The sequence below is a fragment of the Mesocricetus auratus genome, unplaced genomic scaffold (assembly GCF_017639785.1).
Source record: "Mesocricetus auratus isolate SY011 unplaced genomic scaffold, BCM_Maur_2.0 Super-Scaffold_100007, whole genome shotgun sequence".
Lineage (NCBI taxonomy): Eukaryota > Metazoa > Chordata > Mammalia > Rodentia > Cricetidae > Mesocricetus > Mesocricetus auratus.
The window spans coordinates 95,913,798-95,932,998 of record NW_024429191.1 but is presented as its reverse complement, the minus strand read 5'-3'; the positions used below and the strand labels follow the sequence as shown (position 1 = coordinate 95,932,998).

The following is a 19,201-nucleotide window of genomic DNA, read 5'->3' as shown; positions in this document are numbered from 1 at the left end:
GCACCTGACCTTCATCCCGCAATCATCGCTCTATTGCATTCTGACGGCAAAAAATAAAATAAATAAAACCGAGAGTCCTTGTTCTAGCCTCCCCCCTCCCCACACAATCTGCAGGGTTTCTTCTTTTCCCTAACAATTGGCAGGTTTTTAAAAGTAACCTTTAAATGAGACATCGATTTATCATTATCATGATTGTATTCAGAAATCCAGCCCGAAGGGACGCCCTGGGAGATGCTAATTTGGTGGTACCCACTGCTGTTGTGGGTTTACACACCCCTAGCCCCGCAAGCGTTTTTTTCTTCCGAAGCTAATTGCTCTGATTAACGGATGGATGGGGGGTTAGCGAAGCAGGGTGGGGGGCTCTCTCAGACTGTTCCCAGAGCGCGGTGCGTGTGTGCTGTGCATGCGTGGACCTGATGCTGCAGAAGCTACTGCGGCAGCAAGACACACGCACACGCGCACACGCACGCACACGCACACACTCCAGCTCCCCTCCGCATCCGGGCCTTTCCCTCCCATCCCCATCGCTCTCTGGGTTTGGGGAGGGGGATTCGTGGATTGGGGATGTGAGCAAAGGGGTAGGGAGCGAAGACTGGCTGAATGGACACCGGAGGAGGAATGACAACGAGGGCGAGGGGGAGGGGATGATCGGGGGGGAAGAAAAATTGGGAAGAAGGTGCGAGCAAAAATGGGGGCTAGGCAAGGAAAAGGGGTGCCGAGGCGAGAGCCCGGGATGCCAAGGGAGAAAGAATGGGAGGGGGCGGGGAGCGGGCGGGGGCGGCTGGCTCCTTTCCACTCGTGAGAGCCCGGTTGCTGAGAGACGCGTTGGCCAATGAGCGCGCACCAGCTCAGCCTGGCGCCTGCCGCGTGTCCTTATATGGTGCGGCCGCTCGGCTGGCGCTCGTGCACATCGCCATATAAGGGCAGGAACCTAAATACAGGCTATACCTTGTTCTCCGCTCCCGGCCCGGGCGATCGATGAGGGCGCCGCCGAGCGGCTGCCGTGCGCAGACTCCGGCAGCTGGTGGCGGGAGGCCCGCGGTGGCCACCGCTCTTGGCCAGATGTGGCCGGCCCAGTGGCAGCTCGGCCAGCTGTGGTGCGGTTCCCTCCTCCCTGCCTGTCTTCCCTCCCCCACCGGGTTTCTGAGGTGCAAATGCAAATGAATCAGGATTGAAATCTAATTGCTTTTGTTTAAAAAGAAAGGGGGGCGGCGAATCTGTGTTGGGCTTAAGGAAAGGCGCGTGGGGGTTGGAGGTGGGGGTCGAGTCCCAGAAATCAAGCCGAACGCCAGGAGAGCAGGGGGATTCAGAGTCCCTTCAGCTGTCTTCTGGGATTTGGCTTGTCCCTCCGGCACGAGTCCCGGCACCCCACCTTCCCAGTCCCTTGGCTTCCCTGTCCCTGATGGCCATGGCCCTGGTTCAAGAGCCACTGTAAGAAGGCCAGAAACGGAGCCGGGGACCCAGTGGAGGTGGGGAAGGCCTGAAGCCAGTCAGGCCGTATAAGGAAGAAGTAAGAGGTGTGGCCATCACACCTCCCTTCGCAGTGGCTGTGCCCGCCCTGCTTCCCGGCGATAGCGAGCTGAGGGCCAGCCAGGCTCCACTGAACCCAGTTCAGGGAGTTGGCCACCTGGGTTGGATTGGTGCTTGGGCAGGAAGAGCCGGCTGGCCCCGGTGGATTCCATTCACACTCTAGTCGTCTGAGCCTGCTCTGCTTGCTCAGATCAGTGCCCCAGAGGGGAGGGGAGTACTACCTGCCTTCTCCCTGCTAGAGGGAATGTGAGCGGAGGATGTGCACAGTAAGAACGGTCCAGAGCCAGGATGTCCAGGGACGGTTCAGGCAGAAGGGCTTCTAGCTGGGCCAAGTTCTCCCACCCAGTCCATGCATACTTGAAGATGTTAAATACTCCTAGAGATCTGAGGTAGCTCACCCAGCACCCCCACTGAGTGCAGACTGAAGGTTTTCTTTTAACCGACAGGAGACCCTCCTGGAACTCCCCCAGCTCTCCAGCCCCCCACTGGTGGGTGGTCTGAGGGAAGCCACTTTGTGATACTAGTAGTCCTGGGGATGCGGTCCCCTGACATGTATTCCAGAAGCCCTGCACAGCACATCTCTCTCTCTCTCTCTCTCTCTCTCTCTCTCTCTCTCTCTCTCTCTCTCTCTCTCTCTCTCTCTCTTCTCTTCTCTTCTCTGCAGTTTTAACTGAGGCTGTGTCTACCTAGCCAGGGCTCCCCCATGCCTGGAGATGCCTCAGAGAGAACCTCGCCCTCCACAGAGGCCATTTCCAGTAGCATGATGCCACCTATAGCATATACCTGGAATTAGTCTGACTTGCAGCTAGCCCCCAGTAGTGTAGAGCTAGGGCGAGGATTTTCCTCCCTGAGCTGTCCTTTTGGAGCAGGTGATCAAACACCTAGAACAGGACTCGTCCTCCTGCATTTTCTAGCTCGGTGTTTGGTAGCTCCTGGCCAGGCATCGCCGGAGAAAGAGAAGCCTGTACCTGGTACAACCCGGACAGGAATAGATTGTCCCCACAGGAGTCCCCATGTCTCAGGTTTCTGTATGGTGCTCTGTGTGCCTCTGTGGTCAGCGGCCAACCACCAGCAAGTATTCTCCGAAAATTCTGGAATACCAGCACAACTGCCTACCCGGGCCCTCCGATGCCCGTGGAGACCAAACTGCTCCCACACTGATTGCTCCGAATGCAATCTGTATTCGGAGATCAGGACAAAGTGACAGGTCCAAAACAACTTAGCAAAGCCAGAGACACATCGAGCCTGAGAAGTGAAAGTTTGGTCAGTGTGGCTCACCTGAGCCCCAGCTTAGGGACTATAAAGATGATTTCCACTATTGATCCCTGCAGCCCTGGAGAGGAGGAGGTCATCAGCAGGAGATCCTCTGGTGCCTGGTCCATATCAGGGAGAGCCGCCTTGACCCCTCTCCTTTTAGCCCTTTCCCTTCTAGGTCATTCCTGTCCCTCGGTTTAAAGTGCTCATCAGTGAGTTATTTGACCCTCGGTGTCTCTTCTTTTTAACATGGTTGACCAGCTCCTATCAGAAGGCAGAATAAAAGCCGAGTTCAGGATGTCACAGAGTCTGTGACAGAGCAGCCCTCATTCCAGGGATGGGAGCTACAGATACCCGGTCTGGCACACCCTCTTATTACCAGGTTTTGGGGGATTAAAAAAAAAGCGTGGGCATTGGCACTTAGCACTCTCTAGAAGCTGTCCTGGCTAATGTACTGATGGGTATCTGCTTCAGCTGCTATGCCCTCCTTCCATAATTTCCTCCTGTCCTACCTGCGCTCGCTCTCCCTGGCTGGCCCCTGCAACGGTTCCTACATGCCCATGTGAGTTTTATAGAGCACCCTCCTCGGAGCTGTTATGATAGATAGCCCCAGGAGCTTCCTTCCAACGAAAGGAGTGTCTGAGCTAGAAGAAGCACTGTGTTGTTTTAGGACACGGAGCCTGGGACCCTTTTGCTCAGTTTAGGAACTTAAAGGTATGTGTGAAGGACCTTGAGTCTCCAGGATTCAGAGCACCCACTGGAAGACCCAAGGAGGGCGTCCATCTCAGCAGCAGAGTGGAAAGGAACCTGCCAGTCTGGGAGATGGGAACTTGACCTGGTAGTTCTGGTACCTTCAATTCTTTGTAAATTCTTCTGAGCTTTGGACCCCACGATTAGGAGGGAGCACTAATCTGCAGAGGGGCCGTGGGGAGGGTACTCAGGTTAATGCACAGATTCAGAGAGCTCTTTCTGGCAGGGGTAGAGAAGGGGGTTTTGTCTTGCTGCCACTGTCCCACAACACACACACACACACATACACACACACACATACACACACACACAAACAAACACACCACATGCGCACAACACACATAACACACACAACATACCACACAACACACACAACAGAGACAAACACAGAGACACACAGACATACAGACACACACAGAAACACACCACACACACATAACATACCACACACTACATAGACACAGACACACACACACACACACAATTTGGTATCTTTCTCTTCTCTCCCCAAAGCTACTACCATCTTTGCCCTGGAATCTCAGGCAACCCATTGTCTGTGAGTCCCTGTGGTGCCTGAGTGTCCTTCCCTTCCAAGAGAAGGCAGTCCGAAAGCCCAGCCAGAGAGCCAGTCTGTTCGTCTTTTCCCTTTCTACCAGGCGTTACTGTTGACCAAACTTGAGCAAAGTTGAGCACAAACTTTTCTCCTGCTAGACTCGGGCATTTGTACTGGATTGCCTTCTTCGGGAAGCTGCTGTGAGAACCAATACAGAAGCTCTCTAGCTCCCAGCCCTGAGGTACCCTACAGCGTGCCAGCCTGTGGTCTCTTCCTCGCTCCCCCCCAAGGGCTGTTCATTTTCCTTGGATTGAATCTCAGTTGGCTCCTGTTTTGGGAGCAATGAAGCACTTGCTCTGGTCCTTCTTGGTTGGGTGGCACTCACAAGCCAGGACAGGGCCAACCCCTGGGCTCAGCTTGGGATGGGGGTGGGGAGGACAGCTCTGCGGGCTCCAGGAACAATCAACTATGAGAAGTTGGTTGTGTGCTGATGCTGTCCTGAAGACGCAGAGCGAGAATATAGACCCGCTGAACTCCTCTATCTCCTTCTCTGCTGTTGATCTTAAGTGTTCTCCTCTCCAAAAGGCTGGAACCCGGCTATGATCGAGGGCCCGAATTCCAACTCAGTCAGCATTTTTTTTTTTTTGGGTAGGTCAAGACTTGGGTGTGTCTTGGAACTTTTGCTTCAGTATTCCAGGGTGTCCTTCTCCAAGAATATCATTCTTCTTAGGGAAATTGTGGTAATGTGCTTTAGTTCTCTCTCTCTCTCTCTCTCTCTCTCTCTCTCTCTCTCTCTCTCTCTCTCTCTCTCTCTCTCTCTCCCTCCCTCCCTTCCTTCCCCTCTCTCTCTCCCACAAGACAACAACCAAGCAAGCATAAAGAAATGACCAAAAAGACACCCTCAAACACAGAGCAAAGAGGCAGGAGATGCGGGGGCACTGCCCCGTGTGCCAACTCTGCAGCCCCCTTCCTTGCTCCCAACCACTCAAAGGACCCATCCTCCATGGTGGGCCTGATGTCCTCTGTCCATTTCCCTCCTGCCTCCCATGTCCTCCTGCAATGTGCTCTCCCACCCCAACAACATTGGTTTTAGGAGGAACTTAAGAATTATCTCTGATTTCTTGTATGCTAACCCAAGTTGTGGGCATTCCCTTTAAACATGACAGTTCCATCTTTTCAGTAGAAGCAGGGGTTCCAGGAGGCAAACTTATGCTCTAGCTCTTTTCCCCCTCTCCCATTATTTACTGTAAAGGGAAAGACGGGAATATAGTGGCTGTGGAGGGGGACAAGTTCTGCAGGGGGAAAAATGGAGGAGAAAGGGGAGGAGGAGGAGGAAGAGGGGGAAGAGGAGGAAGAGGAGGAAGAGGAGGAGGAGGAGGAGGAGGAGGAGGAGAAGAAGAAGAAGAAGAAGAAGAAGAAGAAGAAGAAGAAGAAGAAGAAGAAGAAGAAGAAGAAGAAGAAACCACCCCCTTGAAGCCTGGAAATGCCCAAAGTGGCCCTGGATTATAATTCTGGTCTGAATTCATTTACCATATTTATTTGCGGATTTTCCCCGCCCACTCCTCTTCGTATTTAGAAAGATCAAGAAAGTTTTTAATGTGTAAAAGATGTTTCTTCCCATAATGCCCCCATGACCGCCCACACACCCGTTTACTCAGCTTTGAATCCAACGACTTCTGTTGCCACAGTGGAAGAGGTAACTATCCTGGAGCAAGGAAGGGGTACTCTGACCCAACTGTTCAAAGAGTGGGAAATTGACCTGGGGAGGGGACAGACAGGGTTTCTAGCCCTAGTCCCTAGACACCTCCTTCATCTTTTCTCCCACCGACTTTGAGTTGGAATGCTCTCCATCAGGCCACTTTAACGTTCACTGTCAGATTACAATACCCCTACTCATCCACTGATCCAGCCTTGGGGCCGCACTACCACCAGAAACTTCCACCATAGAAGGGGCAATGGGTAGGGGGTCATAGGCTTCTCTTACAGTGGCTCTGCCCTTCACCGCTTGTCTGAGGAGTAGCTGAGCTTTGAAAGGTTGAAACTTGAAAAACAGAAACTCAGGCAGTGAACCTTGCTTCTAAACTTTTCTTTCTGGCCCTAAGGACCCGACACCTTCAACAAAATCAGCTTTTCTAGCCTTAAGCCTGTTTCCAGAGTCTCACGGATGAGTCGAAGAAAAAATTAATTTGCCTGATTGGTGTGTTATTTCAGATAAGCCATTAATATGCAAATCAGGGAGTTGAGCTCACTGAGTGAATGGAAGCATCGCGGGTAGGCACACAGGACAGCCCCAGATGTTTGCATAATTACTTCTGCCCCAACTTCGGGAGTGCAAAATGTCAAGGGAGGAGGCTGAGAGCATAAATACGGTACAAGGTTCCCTGAATCTGATTTACTAGCTGAATCTGATTTACTAGAGTAGGGAGGGTGTGTATTTGTGTGTGTCTGTATGTGTGTGTGCGCGCGCGCGTGTGCACACGTGCACACACATACACACACGAACCCAGACATCCTTTGCCCAGAGAAGAGGCGAGGCCTCCTGGCCAGAGGGGTCTTGTGGGTCTTTCTCAGACGACCAAATCACCCGGAGCGGTTGTCGAGGAAGGTGAAGATGAAGCCATCGCTGGCCCCACGAGTTTTGGTAGCTCTGGAACTGTCGTCTAGGCGTGTTCGAAGAATTGGAACGCTGGCCACGACGCCTACCAGTGTCCTCTCCTTCTAGGACAACGCTTGAGGCCGCTCTACCGAAGCCCTGCTCTGGGTGCAGGGAATGATGCAGACTAGAGGTTTTGTGGAGCCCTCTGGGGAAGTGTTGTATTTTCTCGGCGGACCCCTGCACTTGTTGTCTTGGGGCTTGCCCGACAGCAGCGCACGCCCAGCTTCGCCCACACCGGCGGGAGGCCACCAGCTGCCCCACGTGTCTTTGGAAAGGCTCATCCTCAACTGTCTACTTGAGCTTTTCCGAATGGCACCTCGGTTTTTCTGACCTCTCAAACAGGAGACTGGATTTCGGCTCTCTGTACAAACCACCTCTGGAGGCAGTGGCACTTGGCTGGAACAGGAGAGCTTCGCCGTCTCTGGGAAAAGACACTTCAATTCCTTCCGCTTGGGGGCGGGATAGGAAGAAAGAACCTGAAACGGCAGACCGCCCGCCTGCACCCATCTCTAGAGCTCTTTTGGGGCTACAGAGAGACTGTGTGGGGACTTGGGGGTGGGTGGGGGTGGTATTTGGACTGCACCGTCCAGCGTAGTTGGGGGCTGAAGTATCACTATGGCCAAACTCCGGCTTGAGGAGGCCCGGGCATTTTGACTGCACTCAATTTCTGGTGCCACTACCTCCTGCCAGATTTCCAACTCTGTGTTTTCCCACGGGATGGTGGGCGTTCCCTACCTTCCTAATGGGCACCGTCTCCCGGCATAAAGGGTGCGCACAGGTCATGACGGATACCAGGGCCAAGGCTGACTCTGCAAACAGAATCGAGGGCACTCTACATTTGGCTGCTGCCCCTGGTCGTCCGGGGCAGTCAAAGAGTCCCTGTCACAGGTGGGGAAAGTGGCTTCCCACTTTCTGATCTTAGACTCCTAAGCACTATATCCAACCAGACCTCATCCATTTGTCACAAACCGTTTTGTCTTTTTACCTCACTGCCCTACCCCCTCATTGGTTAATGGTCTCGCCCTGCCCTGGACTTGACTCTGCAGCGTCGCGTCTAAGGCCCTTTGCCGAGGTGGTGGAACAGAAGGCCCAGACTCCCTTCCTAGCACGCGAGTGGTGTGCGGTCACTCCGCTCTCCCGCCGGCCCTCTGCTGAGCCGCCTCCGCTAGTAAGCCCGGGGAGCCTCAGACGTCCCAGGGAAGGCTTTCGCAACCAGCGCCAGCCAGGCTGCTTTCCCGGGAAAAGGCTGGGGAAGGGGAGGAGGGTCCGCTCCACGTCGCGCATGCGTGTTGGGTTAGCCGCTGTGCGCGCGTGCTCCCGCCACCAGAAGGTGGGCGCGCGCGCTGGGCAGGCACTCCGAGGGAGAAGCGCCGGTTTCTTCGGGCTAGCCACCGTCTTGGGCGAATCTAAGCTGTGTCCAAGAGGTGCGCAGCCAGATTTCCAAGAAGGGTGGGTGACTCTCGTTGGCAACTAGCTGTCACCTGACTTTAGAACAGCAATAACAGTCACATTCATAACACAGATAAACATTTGTCGGTGTATTTCCCTGCGCCCCGACAGTGTGATCCTGCCTTCACGTCTCATGTAACTCATCCTGTGGACCTTGTTGGGCAAGCACGCTAATACCGCTTTCAAAACCTTGGTGAGGGCTGGGGCATGTGGATGTACACCTTAACCTCAGCGCTTAGGAGACAGAAGCAGGCGGATCTCGATGAGTTCGAGGACAGCCTAGTCTACACAATGAGTTCCAGAACAGCTAGGGCTATGTAGGGAGACCTCGTCTTAAAAAAAAAAAAAACAAACAAACTGAAAAACCTTAGTGAGAGCCTGTACATAGTGGTACACACCTGTAACCCCTGTGTGCCGGAGGCTGAGACAGGAGGATCACAAGTTTGATTACAGACTGCAAAATAACAGAGCCCTGTCTCCAGAAGTAACTAGCTGCTACAGCTCAAATAACTTGCCCATACAGGATACGCTAGCAAAGCAGGCTGGCCTCAGAACCCACAGTAGTTGTAACTAGGCAGATTTCCACACACATCCAGTCTTCAGCTCAATGGACTGGCTTCTAGAACTTCTCACTTTCATTTTTGTTGTTGTTGTTGAGGGCTCTGCTAAGAGGCTCGTGCAGCACACCCAGGACCTGACCTCAAGCCCTTTCTTACCTCCAATTATTTCCTAAAACTCAGGGGCAACTACAGTGTCCCATGAGTCCTAAACCCCTACTGGGAAGGGTGTGTGAGCTACCCGGCTTAGGAGTCCTCAGGCTGTGTGTCTTGACCTGAGGATCCCGCAATTTACCTACAGTAGGAACTGGAGAGTTGAGCTTCCCTGGATGCCCTGAGTGGCTGGGGCAAGGGTTGGGTCCACAGCAACTGTTCGATAGATGGGCTTAATTTGGGGGTGTTTTCTTTCATGGAAGTATATGTGTGTTTCTGGATGTTCGTGTCCCTGTGGGCGCGTGCGTCCTGTGGCTAAGGGGAGAGATATAAAAGTGATTTCTGGGTGTGGGGAAGCCCCGATGGTAAACCCTTCTTGTTCAGCACTGCCCATTCTTCATCCCTAGGAGGGAGTGAAGAGAGACTGTAGAACAGAGAACAAAACAAAAACAAAACCAGGACGGACTTGCTCTGAGAACAACTCCAGAAATCCCAGTCAGCCTGCACAGGGTAGGCCTTCGGACCTCTTGTCCAGAGCATCGGGTAGTCGCTACCACTTTCCAGCGGCAGGCGGCAACCCACTCGGCAGGCATACAACCCTGGCTGTGGAGCAGCGAGGCAGGAGTGGACGCTCCAGGCAGATCCAGCTCCAGGTCGGCAGGAGGTCAGCCACGGGCCACAGGCCCAGAAGAGGCTGTGATCCACATGGCCACGCCTCGGAACCGCTCTTGCTCACTTCACAGCTCCAAATCCGCCCGCGTGCGCGTGGCCAAGACTGAGCAGGTCCGACGCCCGCCAAGCCGCGCAGTTGAAACGTACCCAAAGAACTAGCCGAGGCCTGGCCTCAGCCTCAAGCTGGAGGACGCGCTGGGGCTTGCTGGTCTGGCCAGCAACCCAGGATCCGAGCGCCCAACCCGGCGCGCCCATCTTCCCCTGGGCCGCGCCAACCTCGGGCTCCCCCCCCCCCCCCCCCCCCGCCGGGGAGGCTAAGTCGACAGACAGCGGACACATCCAGGTCTAAGTGACCCCAAACGCAGGCCTGCGGTGCAAATCGGGATCCGGGGAGTCTAGGCACCTTCGGTGGGTTGGTGCGGGAGAGGGCGGGAGGGCGGGCGTCCTGCCCCTACTAAGAGCTCCTAGTGGAGAAGGGCAGTGGCAACAGCGCCCAGGTCACCTAAACCGGTGAGAAATAGGCCTGGGGCGGTGTGTGTGTGTGTGTGTGTGTGTGTGTGTGTGTGTGTGTGTGTGTTGCGGTAGCAGGTGTCCCCAGGCAAGCGGGTGTCTGCCTGTATTTCCGTAAACAAAGAAACCGGGCAGTTCATCTTGGGAGCTGGGGGCTGTTAAGAGAATCGCAGACAATCTCCTTCATAAAAATGCGATCTAAGAGCATTTGATTTCCACTTTCACTCCTCCCCTCCCTGCGTCTCCCCCCCCCCCCCCCTCCCCGCCCCTACACACTCACTGTCTCCAAAGACACTCAAATTGCAGCCATATGGGCTAAAGTAATAGGAAGCAGTTACCTTATTTACTGCAGAGGCGGCGCACGCAAACCTGGCAGCAGCGACTGCCTAGAAGTGGGTTTAACAGCACCGGTTCTTGTTCTCTGAAACTTTTTGTTTAGTTCTGGGAGATGTGCACAAGGGAACAGAGATTTTTCTAACTGGAAAGGGGAAAGGCCTTGTGCGGAGGAGAGACGAGGTGTGGAGAATTGAGCCGGTGGGCAGGGGAGGTTTCAATGAAAAAGAAAAGAAAAAAAAAGGTAGGCTGTGGGCAAGCCTTCTCGCATTGGTTCCAAGGATAGAGCTAACAGCTGAGCGGTCCAAATCCGGTTCAGACTTGGTTGGAATGAGGGCATATGCTAGTGCCCCCTCCTGGCACACACTGGCACCTTCCCATTCTGAACTAACCGGCGGACCCCATTCCTTAGTCATCCACTTCTCCCTTTGTTTCTAAACTGCCCGGAGGTGAGGCCACCCAGAGACATGATTTGACACCTCCGCCACCCTGTTCTAGCGCCCGCAGCTGGAAGCTCGTTGGATCCTTGCAAAGGTAACATCCTGTCTCCTCTGAGATGGTCCCACTGAAGGTCCCTACTCTTTTGCCATGGACAGGAACCACGTTTCCTCCGACCTTTGATTATCCCGTTCCTTTCCTCTGCCCCTGAATCCAGCTCCAACTTTGCAATGGGCTCTGCAGGACACCCCCCCCCCCAGGCTTTCAACTCAGACAACAACTCCCAAGCACTAACTTTGTACTGAGCAAGCTGTTGGGGGAACAATTACCATCAAGTTCGGGAAAACTTGCTAAGGAAGCCGAGGCAAGCGCTAACTGCTCCATCAGCCGTAGCAGGAGCCAGAGACTTCCTTTTCTCCCGTCAAACTTCTCAGGTTGATTAGGCAAAGAAGTCAAATTTGGGGAGAGAGAGGAGGAAGAGAGAGGGAAGGAGGGAGAGGAAAAAAACAGAACAGGAGTGAGAGAGAGCTGAAGATTTTTCGGTGAAACTGAAACCAGCCTCCTGAAAACCCCAGGTCTATGAAGGCACTGGACAGCACGCACAATCTGGGGACAGCGTTCTCCTCGAAACCCAAGCTGAAGGGAAACTACCACTTTTCTCTTGGCGGGCAAACTTCCCAGGGTTAGGAAAAAGGCGATGAGGAGAGCTGGTTCCACCCCCGCCCCACCCCGGGCCACTACCCAGGCGCCCCCATCCCCATTCCACGCAGTTCTCCGCCTCCCGCTTCAAGGTGGCCCTGAAACAGGCTTGCAGAGTCGCGGCCCCCCCGCTAGGCTCAGGGTTAGGGTGGCCCGACAGCCAACGCCCGCGGCGGGCAGCGGATTCCAAGTGCGGGCAGGCGGAGCGACTGGAGCGAGCCGGCAGAGGGTTAGGGTGGGCTTTCTCTGGGCGGGGAAACCAGACACTTATAGGCGGCTGAGGCCGACTTTATTTTTACTGCCCAAACTGTTGGAAAGTATTTAAGCTTAAACAGAAACAGCTGTATCGCTGGCACCGGCCGACGAAACTATTTGTTACCGGGAATGACTTTTTGTGATTAAGGACGCGGCCCGTCGGCGGCCTCTTGAAGGCGGCGGGCGTGGGTCACCGGGGCGATCTGGGCGTCGTGGATGAGCTGTTCGTTAAGATAGGACTCCTCACCTGGAACACACCTTGTAACGTCAGGGAGCGAGGTCAAAAACTGGAAACCAGAGGCTGAGGCCAGAGGATCCCTAAGCGAGAGCCCAGCTCTCCCCAAAGCCTGCACCGGGCTCTGCGGTGAGGTGCGCAGCACCTTGGACCTGAGGACAGCTTTGAGCTCTGGGGCTTCCTGCCCTTCCAACCAGACTCCTTGGCTCGTTGGTTTCCCATCTTCATCGTTCTTTCTCTCTCCCTTTCTCCGATCCCTTCCCTGGCCCGGGGAAACTGCTTGCAGCTAAGTTGATAATCGCGATTTAACTAAATTGTGTGTTCCAAGGAGTCGGGCTCTGTGATCCGGGGCCTGGGCGGTGGAAGAGGAGCGTGGGGGTAGCTGCTGCTGAACCTCTAGGCTTCAAGCGGTGGGGTGGGGGTTTACCAAGAGCGGAGGAAGGAGAATTTAGGATGGCAGGTCAGCAAGTGCACACACAGTGTGTGAGGGACCCACTCAGCTCTGCGCGACCCTCACCCCCTACCAGGGACTCGCCATCTTCGTGTGTGTGTGGGGGGGTTCGCCTCTCTTCAAGGCCGCACCAGATACTACTACTCCCCTCAACTTCCGCGCCGACGTTGCTCGTCGAGCGTCCTCCGCGCACGTCGTCGAGAAGAGCCCGAGACAGGAAGTGCTCTAGCTCCGCACCCAGGTCTGGAGCAGGCCCGCGGCGCCCCCAGCCGCTCACCCCACGAGCTAGTCAAACCTCTAGGCTCTGCCTCGATGGTCATCGGCGCACTAAACCCACCCAGGCCTGGACAGACGTGCTCAGGGTTGACTTCTCCCAGGGCCGAGGGAGGGAGGGAGGCGCAGGCTGGAGCAGGGGCAGGGGCAGGGACAGGGGCAGGGGCAGGTGGCTGCGACTTGGGGACAATAGAGGTGGGAAGAGGAGGCACGCGACCCCTCGTGCGGGGCAGGGTCTCGACCCAGGGTGGGCTCAGGTGGTAACCACCGGACTGCACCAGTGTCAGCTTTGGGCTTCTGAGCCCGGGGCAGCGCCCACGCCAGCTCAGCTCGCCGGACCCGGAGGGTGGGCGCGGGCAGCGTTGTGCGGCTGGAGAGACCCAGAGCAGGCACATTGATTTGTTAGCGGGATGGGACTGGCGATGGAGGGAGGGGGCGTTGCCATGGAGACCGAGGGTGTGCGGCCGCCAGGGAAGGGGTCAAGGGAACCAGTGGGTTCGGCGCTAGCGCGCAGGAGGTCCAGGGGTTCGGGCGCCGCCCGTTGCGCCCCAATACCTGTGCATTGTGCCGCGCCAGCGGCGGGGGATGGGGATGGCGCCGGGCAGGGTAGAGTCGGGTGGGGAGGGTCTGGGTCTGCAAAGGGGGCGGTGCCTGGCTGGGACCTAAGCGTGGAGCCCAGAGGGTTCGGCGGGGACACGCCACGCACCGGGGGAACCGCTGGGCGGCGGGGCAGGGGGCGGGGGCCGCAGCCTAGGGCCGCGGCCCCCCGGGCCAGCCGTGCAGACTGACAGCGGCCCGGCCCGCCCCGCCCTCGCGTCACTTCCGCTGACGGCAACCCCCCCCTTCTGGGTCTCTGGAGTGGCCGGAGACTCCGCCTCCTGGCGATTGGAACGCGGGTCACGTAGCAACGCGGGGGAGACGGGGAGAGGGGCGTGGCCGGGCGCTGGTCCAATCAGCGCCCGCAGAACAGGCCTAGGCCGCTTGGCTTTAGCAACGTCGTTAGCAACACGTGGGGCGGGAGGAAGCGCCGGGCGGGGGCGGAGGGAGGGAGAGCGCGCGGGGAGGGAGGAGAACTGACGTCAGCGGGAGAGTATTATGGGCTGTCGAGCGCTGGCTGCTGCTTTTCTGCTCCTGGAAGCGGCCGAGGGGGGAAGCGGCGAGTCAACATGGAGCTCTCGGCGGTGGGGGAGCGGGTGTTCGCGGCCGAAGCCCTCCTGAAGAGGCGCATTCGCAAAGTAGGTGGCGGGGACAGCGGGAGGCGGCGCGGCGGGCCCTCCCTTACCAGGGCCCGGGCTCCCTCCCCCTGCTGCAGCCCAGCCTCCCTTCCCCCAGGTCCCAGCAGTGGCCGCGGCCGTGGCGGCGGCGGCGGCGGCGGCGGCGGCTCAGCCCCTGCGCTCTTCTTAGACTTGCAGCGGTGCACAGATTGCATGGATGGGGGGCGGGGTGGGGGAATGAATGCCGGTGCATGCACTTTGTGCAGCGTTTCTGCAGGGGTGCTGCAGCGGGCTGGTACCCTTGGCGGTAGTGTTTGGAGCATTCATTTGGTGCATGCATTTTTCGCGTGTATTTGTTGTGCCCTCTCCACGCACGCACACATACACATTTCCCCCCTTTGCATCCGCAGGGACGCATGGAATACCTCGTGAAATGGAAGGGCTGGTCGCAGAAGTAAGTAGGTCCTTTGCAATCGCAACCCCACACTGATGTTGAGGAGGGTTCTTTTCTTCCTCTTTCCCCCTTTAATATTGAAATACAACACAAGGCAGCCGGAAAAGTTACACACATGTACACGCCCTCTGCTCCAGGGACTGATGCCAGATTCTTCCTGGTTTCCTATAGGTACAGCACGTGGGAGCCCGAAGAAAATATCCTGGATGCTCGCCTGCTTGCGGCCTTTGAGGAAAGGTACAGACCCTTATCCACTCCCTGGAGCCCAGGCAGGCTGACTTCGGTGCCTCCGGGACACACCCCCTTCTTCTCCTTTCTTTCTTTAGGGAACGGGAGATGGAGCTCTATGGCCCCAAAAAGCGAGGACCCAAGCCCAAAACCTTTCTTCTCAAGGTATGTTGCCATCTCCAGTGGTGGAGTGTGACATTCGAAGGGGGGCCTGGAGGGCTTGGGAGCCGATGGGTGCTCACACCCTGTGCTCATCTGTGAATCTGTGAGTCTTCTGATGGTAACCATGCCAGTGGCAGCACCAAGGAGGTGGGACTTAAGCCACACCAGAAGGCCTTCATTTCTCTCTCCAGCCATCCCAAGTAGACCTATAGTGGCCTACAAGGGGTGTGTCAGTTGCAAATGGCTGCTTCCAGACAAATCCCCTTTCTTCCCCCCCCCCCAGACTACTACCATTAAGCCCACTTCCCCCTACCCAATTAGAATTCCCAGGCATCTGGGGGAAGTTGGGCAGTGACAGCCTGAAGGACTCTTGGGGGGCGGGGCTCTGCCTCCTCCTCCTCCTCACCATCTTCTTTCTGCAGGCCCAGGCCAAGGCAAAGGCCAAAACGTATGAATTCAGAAGTGATTCTGCCAGAGGCATCCGGATCCCTTACCCAGGCCGATCACCCCAGGATTTGGCATCTACTTCCAGGGCCCGAGAGGGCCTTCGGAACACAGGCCTATCCCCACCAGGGAGCAGCACCAGTGCCTGCAGGGCAGACTCTCCTCGGGACCACCGAGATCGGGATCGAGATCGAGAAAGAGGTGCTGGTGGTCGTGTAGATGACAAGCCCAGCTCACCGGGGGACAGTTCCAAGAAGCGAGGACCCAAGCCCCGGAAGGAGCTCCTGGACCCTTCACAGAGGCCCTTGGGAGAGCCCAGTGATGGCCTTGGAGAATACCTCAAAGGCAGGAAGCTGGAAGACACCTCTTCTGGGACAGGAAAATTCCCAGTCGGCCACAGTGTGATCCAGCTTGCTCGAAGGCAGGACTCAGACCTGGTACAATATGGTGTGACTAGTCCTAGCTCAGCAGAGGCCTCGGGCAAGTTGGCCGTGGACACCTTTCCAGCCAGGGTGATAAAGCACAGGGCTGCTTTCCTGGAGGCCAAAGGCCAAGGTACCCTGGATCCTGGTGGCCCCAGGGTCCGACACAGTTCAGGTACCCCAGGCTCAGTGGGGAGCCTCTATCGGGACATGGGGGCTCAAGGGGGAAGGCCCTCCCTCATCGCCAGGATCCCAGTGGCCAGAATCCTGGGGGACCCAGAGGAAGAGTCTTGGAGCCCCTCCCTGACTAACCTGGAGAAGGTGGTTGTCACAGACGTGACCTCAAACTTTTTGACCGTCACCATTAAGGAGAGTAACACGGACCAAGGCTTCTTCAAGGAGAAAAGATGAATTCCTGGGGTGGGGATGGGGAGCCCAGGGCCAGAGCAGGCCTAGAGTGAGCTCAAATGTGGCTTTAGTGCTTTTTTAATTTCTGGGTGGCTGTGGCCTTCTGACTGGTCCTGTCCTTAACTTCACACCTTCTTCCCTGAGTCCCTTTCATTCCCCCTTTCTCAGTTCTGGTTGAAAACTATCTAGAGTTCTATTTTCTATTAGATGTAAATATGTTATTTAAGAAAAATATCTAAATATATATATTTCAACTCTTGAAGTTCTTTTATTTAAACAAGGAGAGAGAGAGATTGTGGTTTGGTAGGGGCAGACAGACTGAGTCGGTACAGGAGGGGACCTGTCCCGCAGGGCACTACGAAAGTTGGGGGCCTGGGCACCGGGATTCTGGAAGGAGAGTGAGGCCTGCCCACTGCCTCCTTCCACGGCCGGGTTCCCAGTGCCAGACTCCTGGCACCCAGGCAGGATTTTTGCTCTCCTTCCCATTGGCCAGCTAGGCCAACAAAAGGTTGGCTTCCCAATCAGAAAAAGGGGGGTGGGGTCAGCCCAGTTTTCTTTTTTCTATTTTCTTGCTTCTTTCCCTCTCTCTTTTTCTTTTTAAAGATTAAGGTGTCTATTAGGGGAAAAACTATTAACTTAAATAACTTTTTTTCGCGCGTGTTGTTGAAGGTAAAAAAAGAAAAAAGTCGGAGTGGGTGGGGCTCAGTTCTCCCATGACCACACAAGGAGATGCACTTTAAGGGGGGTTTGAGTGCCGTACACACGGATTGTGTGTATGTGTCATGTGGACAAAAAATCTCCCCGTCCCCTCGATTCCTTCCCTTTCCAGAGAGAAAAAGAAATCCAGCGAATTTGTTTACATTCCCGAAATGCCAGGATATATTGGGAGGATTGCGTGTCAGTGCCCAGAGCACCAGACAGTTGTTTTACAAGAAAAATCTTCAGGCGGCCTTTTCCTTTGCGAGTTCTCTAGCTTTGTCAGAAGACAGGGCGGCCCACCTCCCAGGAAGACTTGGACAAGCTTGGTGCGTCAGGGGAGGGTGGGCCCTGCTCTCCAAAGGACGAACGGCCGACCGGCGGCCTGGCCACCCCGCGGGCCTGGCAGCGGGCTGCGCACCAGGCTGGTCGGCGTTGGGCGCAGGGGTCGCAGCCTGAGTGGAACTTGGCCAGGTGGGGCTCGGGATGGAAGGGATCAGCTTGGTTCCCATCCAAGAATGTGCATTAGAAGTTTAGTTTCCCCTCACCTTTCCCCTTTCTTAAAAGTAAAAGCTGTAATTTATAGTCCTTCTCGATTCTCGGAGTGTTCGCTAAATGAACTCGACTCGACGTTCAGACACCGCGGAAGGGGGCAGGGGAGCGCGAGGTGGAGGGGGCACGACCGGGGACGACAGTCGCCCCGCGACCCTCTGCGCCCCTGGACCTGGCTCACTCCGGACAGCGCCACGCGCAGCTCGGACTCAAAAGCACAAATCTGTCCCCCAGCCTAGGTCGCCCCTTTCAGCAGGGATCTTTCGGCCTCTCCGCCCTCCCCGCCCTTAAAGGGCCAGCAGGCGATCTAACTTCGAGGGCGTTTGCAGGGAGAGGCATGAGACTCTGCTTGCGGGACAAAGCACAGACTTGGGAGTTAGGGGGCTCTGGGCTGGGTTAGAGAAGCTTGGTCATGGGGAGATGCTGAAAGGGACCCCAGCCTCGGCCTCCGTACTCCAGGTACTCCAGGCTCCTCACTTCCCAGCGCCTCAGTCTCTCTTCCCTCCAGACTTTGCCTTTAAGTAGAGGGAGAAAAAAGGAAGAAAAAAAAAAAACGCGGTGTATTCTATGTGTGTTTGTTTTTGAAAATCAATTTGCGCCTAAAAGAGAAGCCCCTGGACTGGGGATTTTTATCTGCTCATATTTGTAAAAACTGGTGTTTTCGACTTTGTATAAAGAAGCGCCGTTGACTGTGTGTCTGTCTAGAAGTCGACCCTATTTTCTGGTAAGCCTGATTTGGAGGGTATGTCTGTGACCGAGTGACCGTAACTCTGGGACCTGGGACCGGAGTCCCTTACCTGACTGCCGACTTCCTCTCTCTCCTCTCCTTCTTTGCTCGAACCTTCCTTCCCTCCAGCCTTCTTGGTTCTGCCCTCACTGCCCCTCGCCCTGCCATCTGTCCAAGGCCGTTGTGTGTGTCTCCTTAGCTCGCTCTTGAGGGGCTGACCTGGGGGGGTGGGGTGGGCAGGGGTCTGGGGCCACGTGGCTCTGATTCTGCAACCGTGGATGGGCAGAACCCGTGTTTATGAATTCTCAGATGTGTACAAATCTCGAATTGATCGCCACCTCAGTTCAAGAGTGAAACTTCGGTATCCTATCTACATGGGTTGTGAATGTGTCTGTATCCAGTATCGCTTTTTATGTGTTTAAAATATATACTTTGTAAATAGACACGTGTCTTGGTTCTCATTATTTACTTACTTATTTCCCAGAACAGGGTAGAAGTTGCCTGGAGAGGAGGGACACTTGCCTTCTCCCTCACTACCCACTTGGTGTCCCTACCTTCGCCCCCATACTCTAAAGTAGGGTTGGATTCCCCCCCACCCTCGAAAAGGCCCTTTCCCAATTAGGAAACTCAGTGGGAGGGTGAGAGGAGGAGGGTTGGGGAGGGAGTTGAGTCATGACCGGTCTCACCTTTCTCGGGAGGCTGTCTTTGCTACTGGCTGTACTTCTTTGGGACCCAGGCAGAATTTGGGGGACCCCCTGAGATGATATGCGCGACCTCTCGACTCATTTACTCACTCTGGTGGAGGATGCCCCCAGCTCCACATAGGCTTCTGTGCCGGAGGTCCGGAGCACCCGACACCCAGGAGCCTTGCAGACTCGCTTGCCTGTGACCCGAGCGAGCATTGCTCCCGATGCTGTCACAGGGCTCGTGCCCCGGACTCCCACAGCCTCGCCGGCGCTCCCCGAAATGCAGAGCCTCTGTCTATTGATTGAGGAATTGAATTCGCGGGTATTGCTAGGCAACTGCCTGCTTGGAGCTGGCGTAGAGAGCGCTGATGTGATTAGTGAATCCGGAGCCGCCGATCCTCAGCCCCGCGTTGCGCTCCCGCCCCCTAGTCCCTGTTAGA

General features: G+C 55.8%; 1 protein-coding gene across 1 annotated transcript; it reads left to right on the top strand.

Annotated features, from left to right (window-relative positions):
• The first annotated feature begins 13,846 nt into the window (after window positions 1-13,846).
• Cbx8 (chromobox 8) lies at window positions 13,847-18,518 on the top strand. Its single transcript, XM_005069841.4, has 5 exons — window positions 13,847-14,003; window positions 14,393-14,436; window positions 14,608-14,673; window positions 14,763-14,829; window positions 15,249-18,518. The coding sequence occupies exons 1-5, from the start codon at window positions 13,935-13,937 to the stop codon at window positions 16,101-16,103; spliced, it is 1,101 nt and encodes a 366-aa protein (XP_005069898.1). The 5' UTR covers window positions 13,847-13,934; the 3' UTR covers window positions 16,104-18,518.
• Window positions 18,519-19,201: the final 683 nt, after the last annotated feature.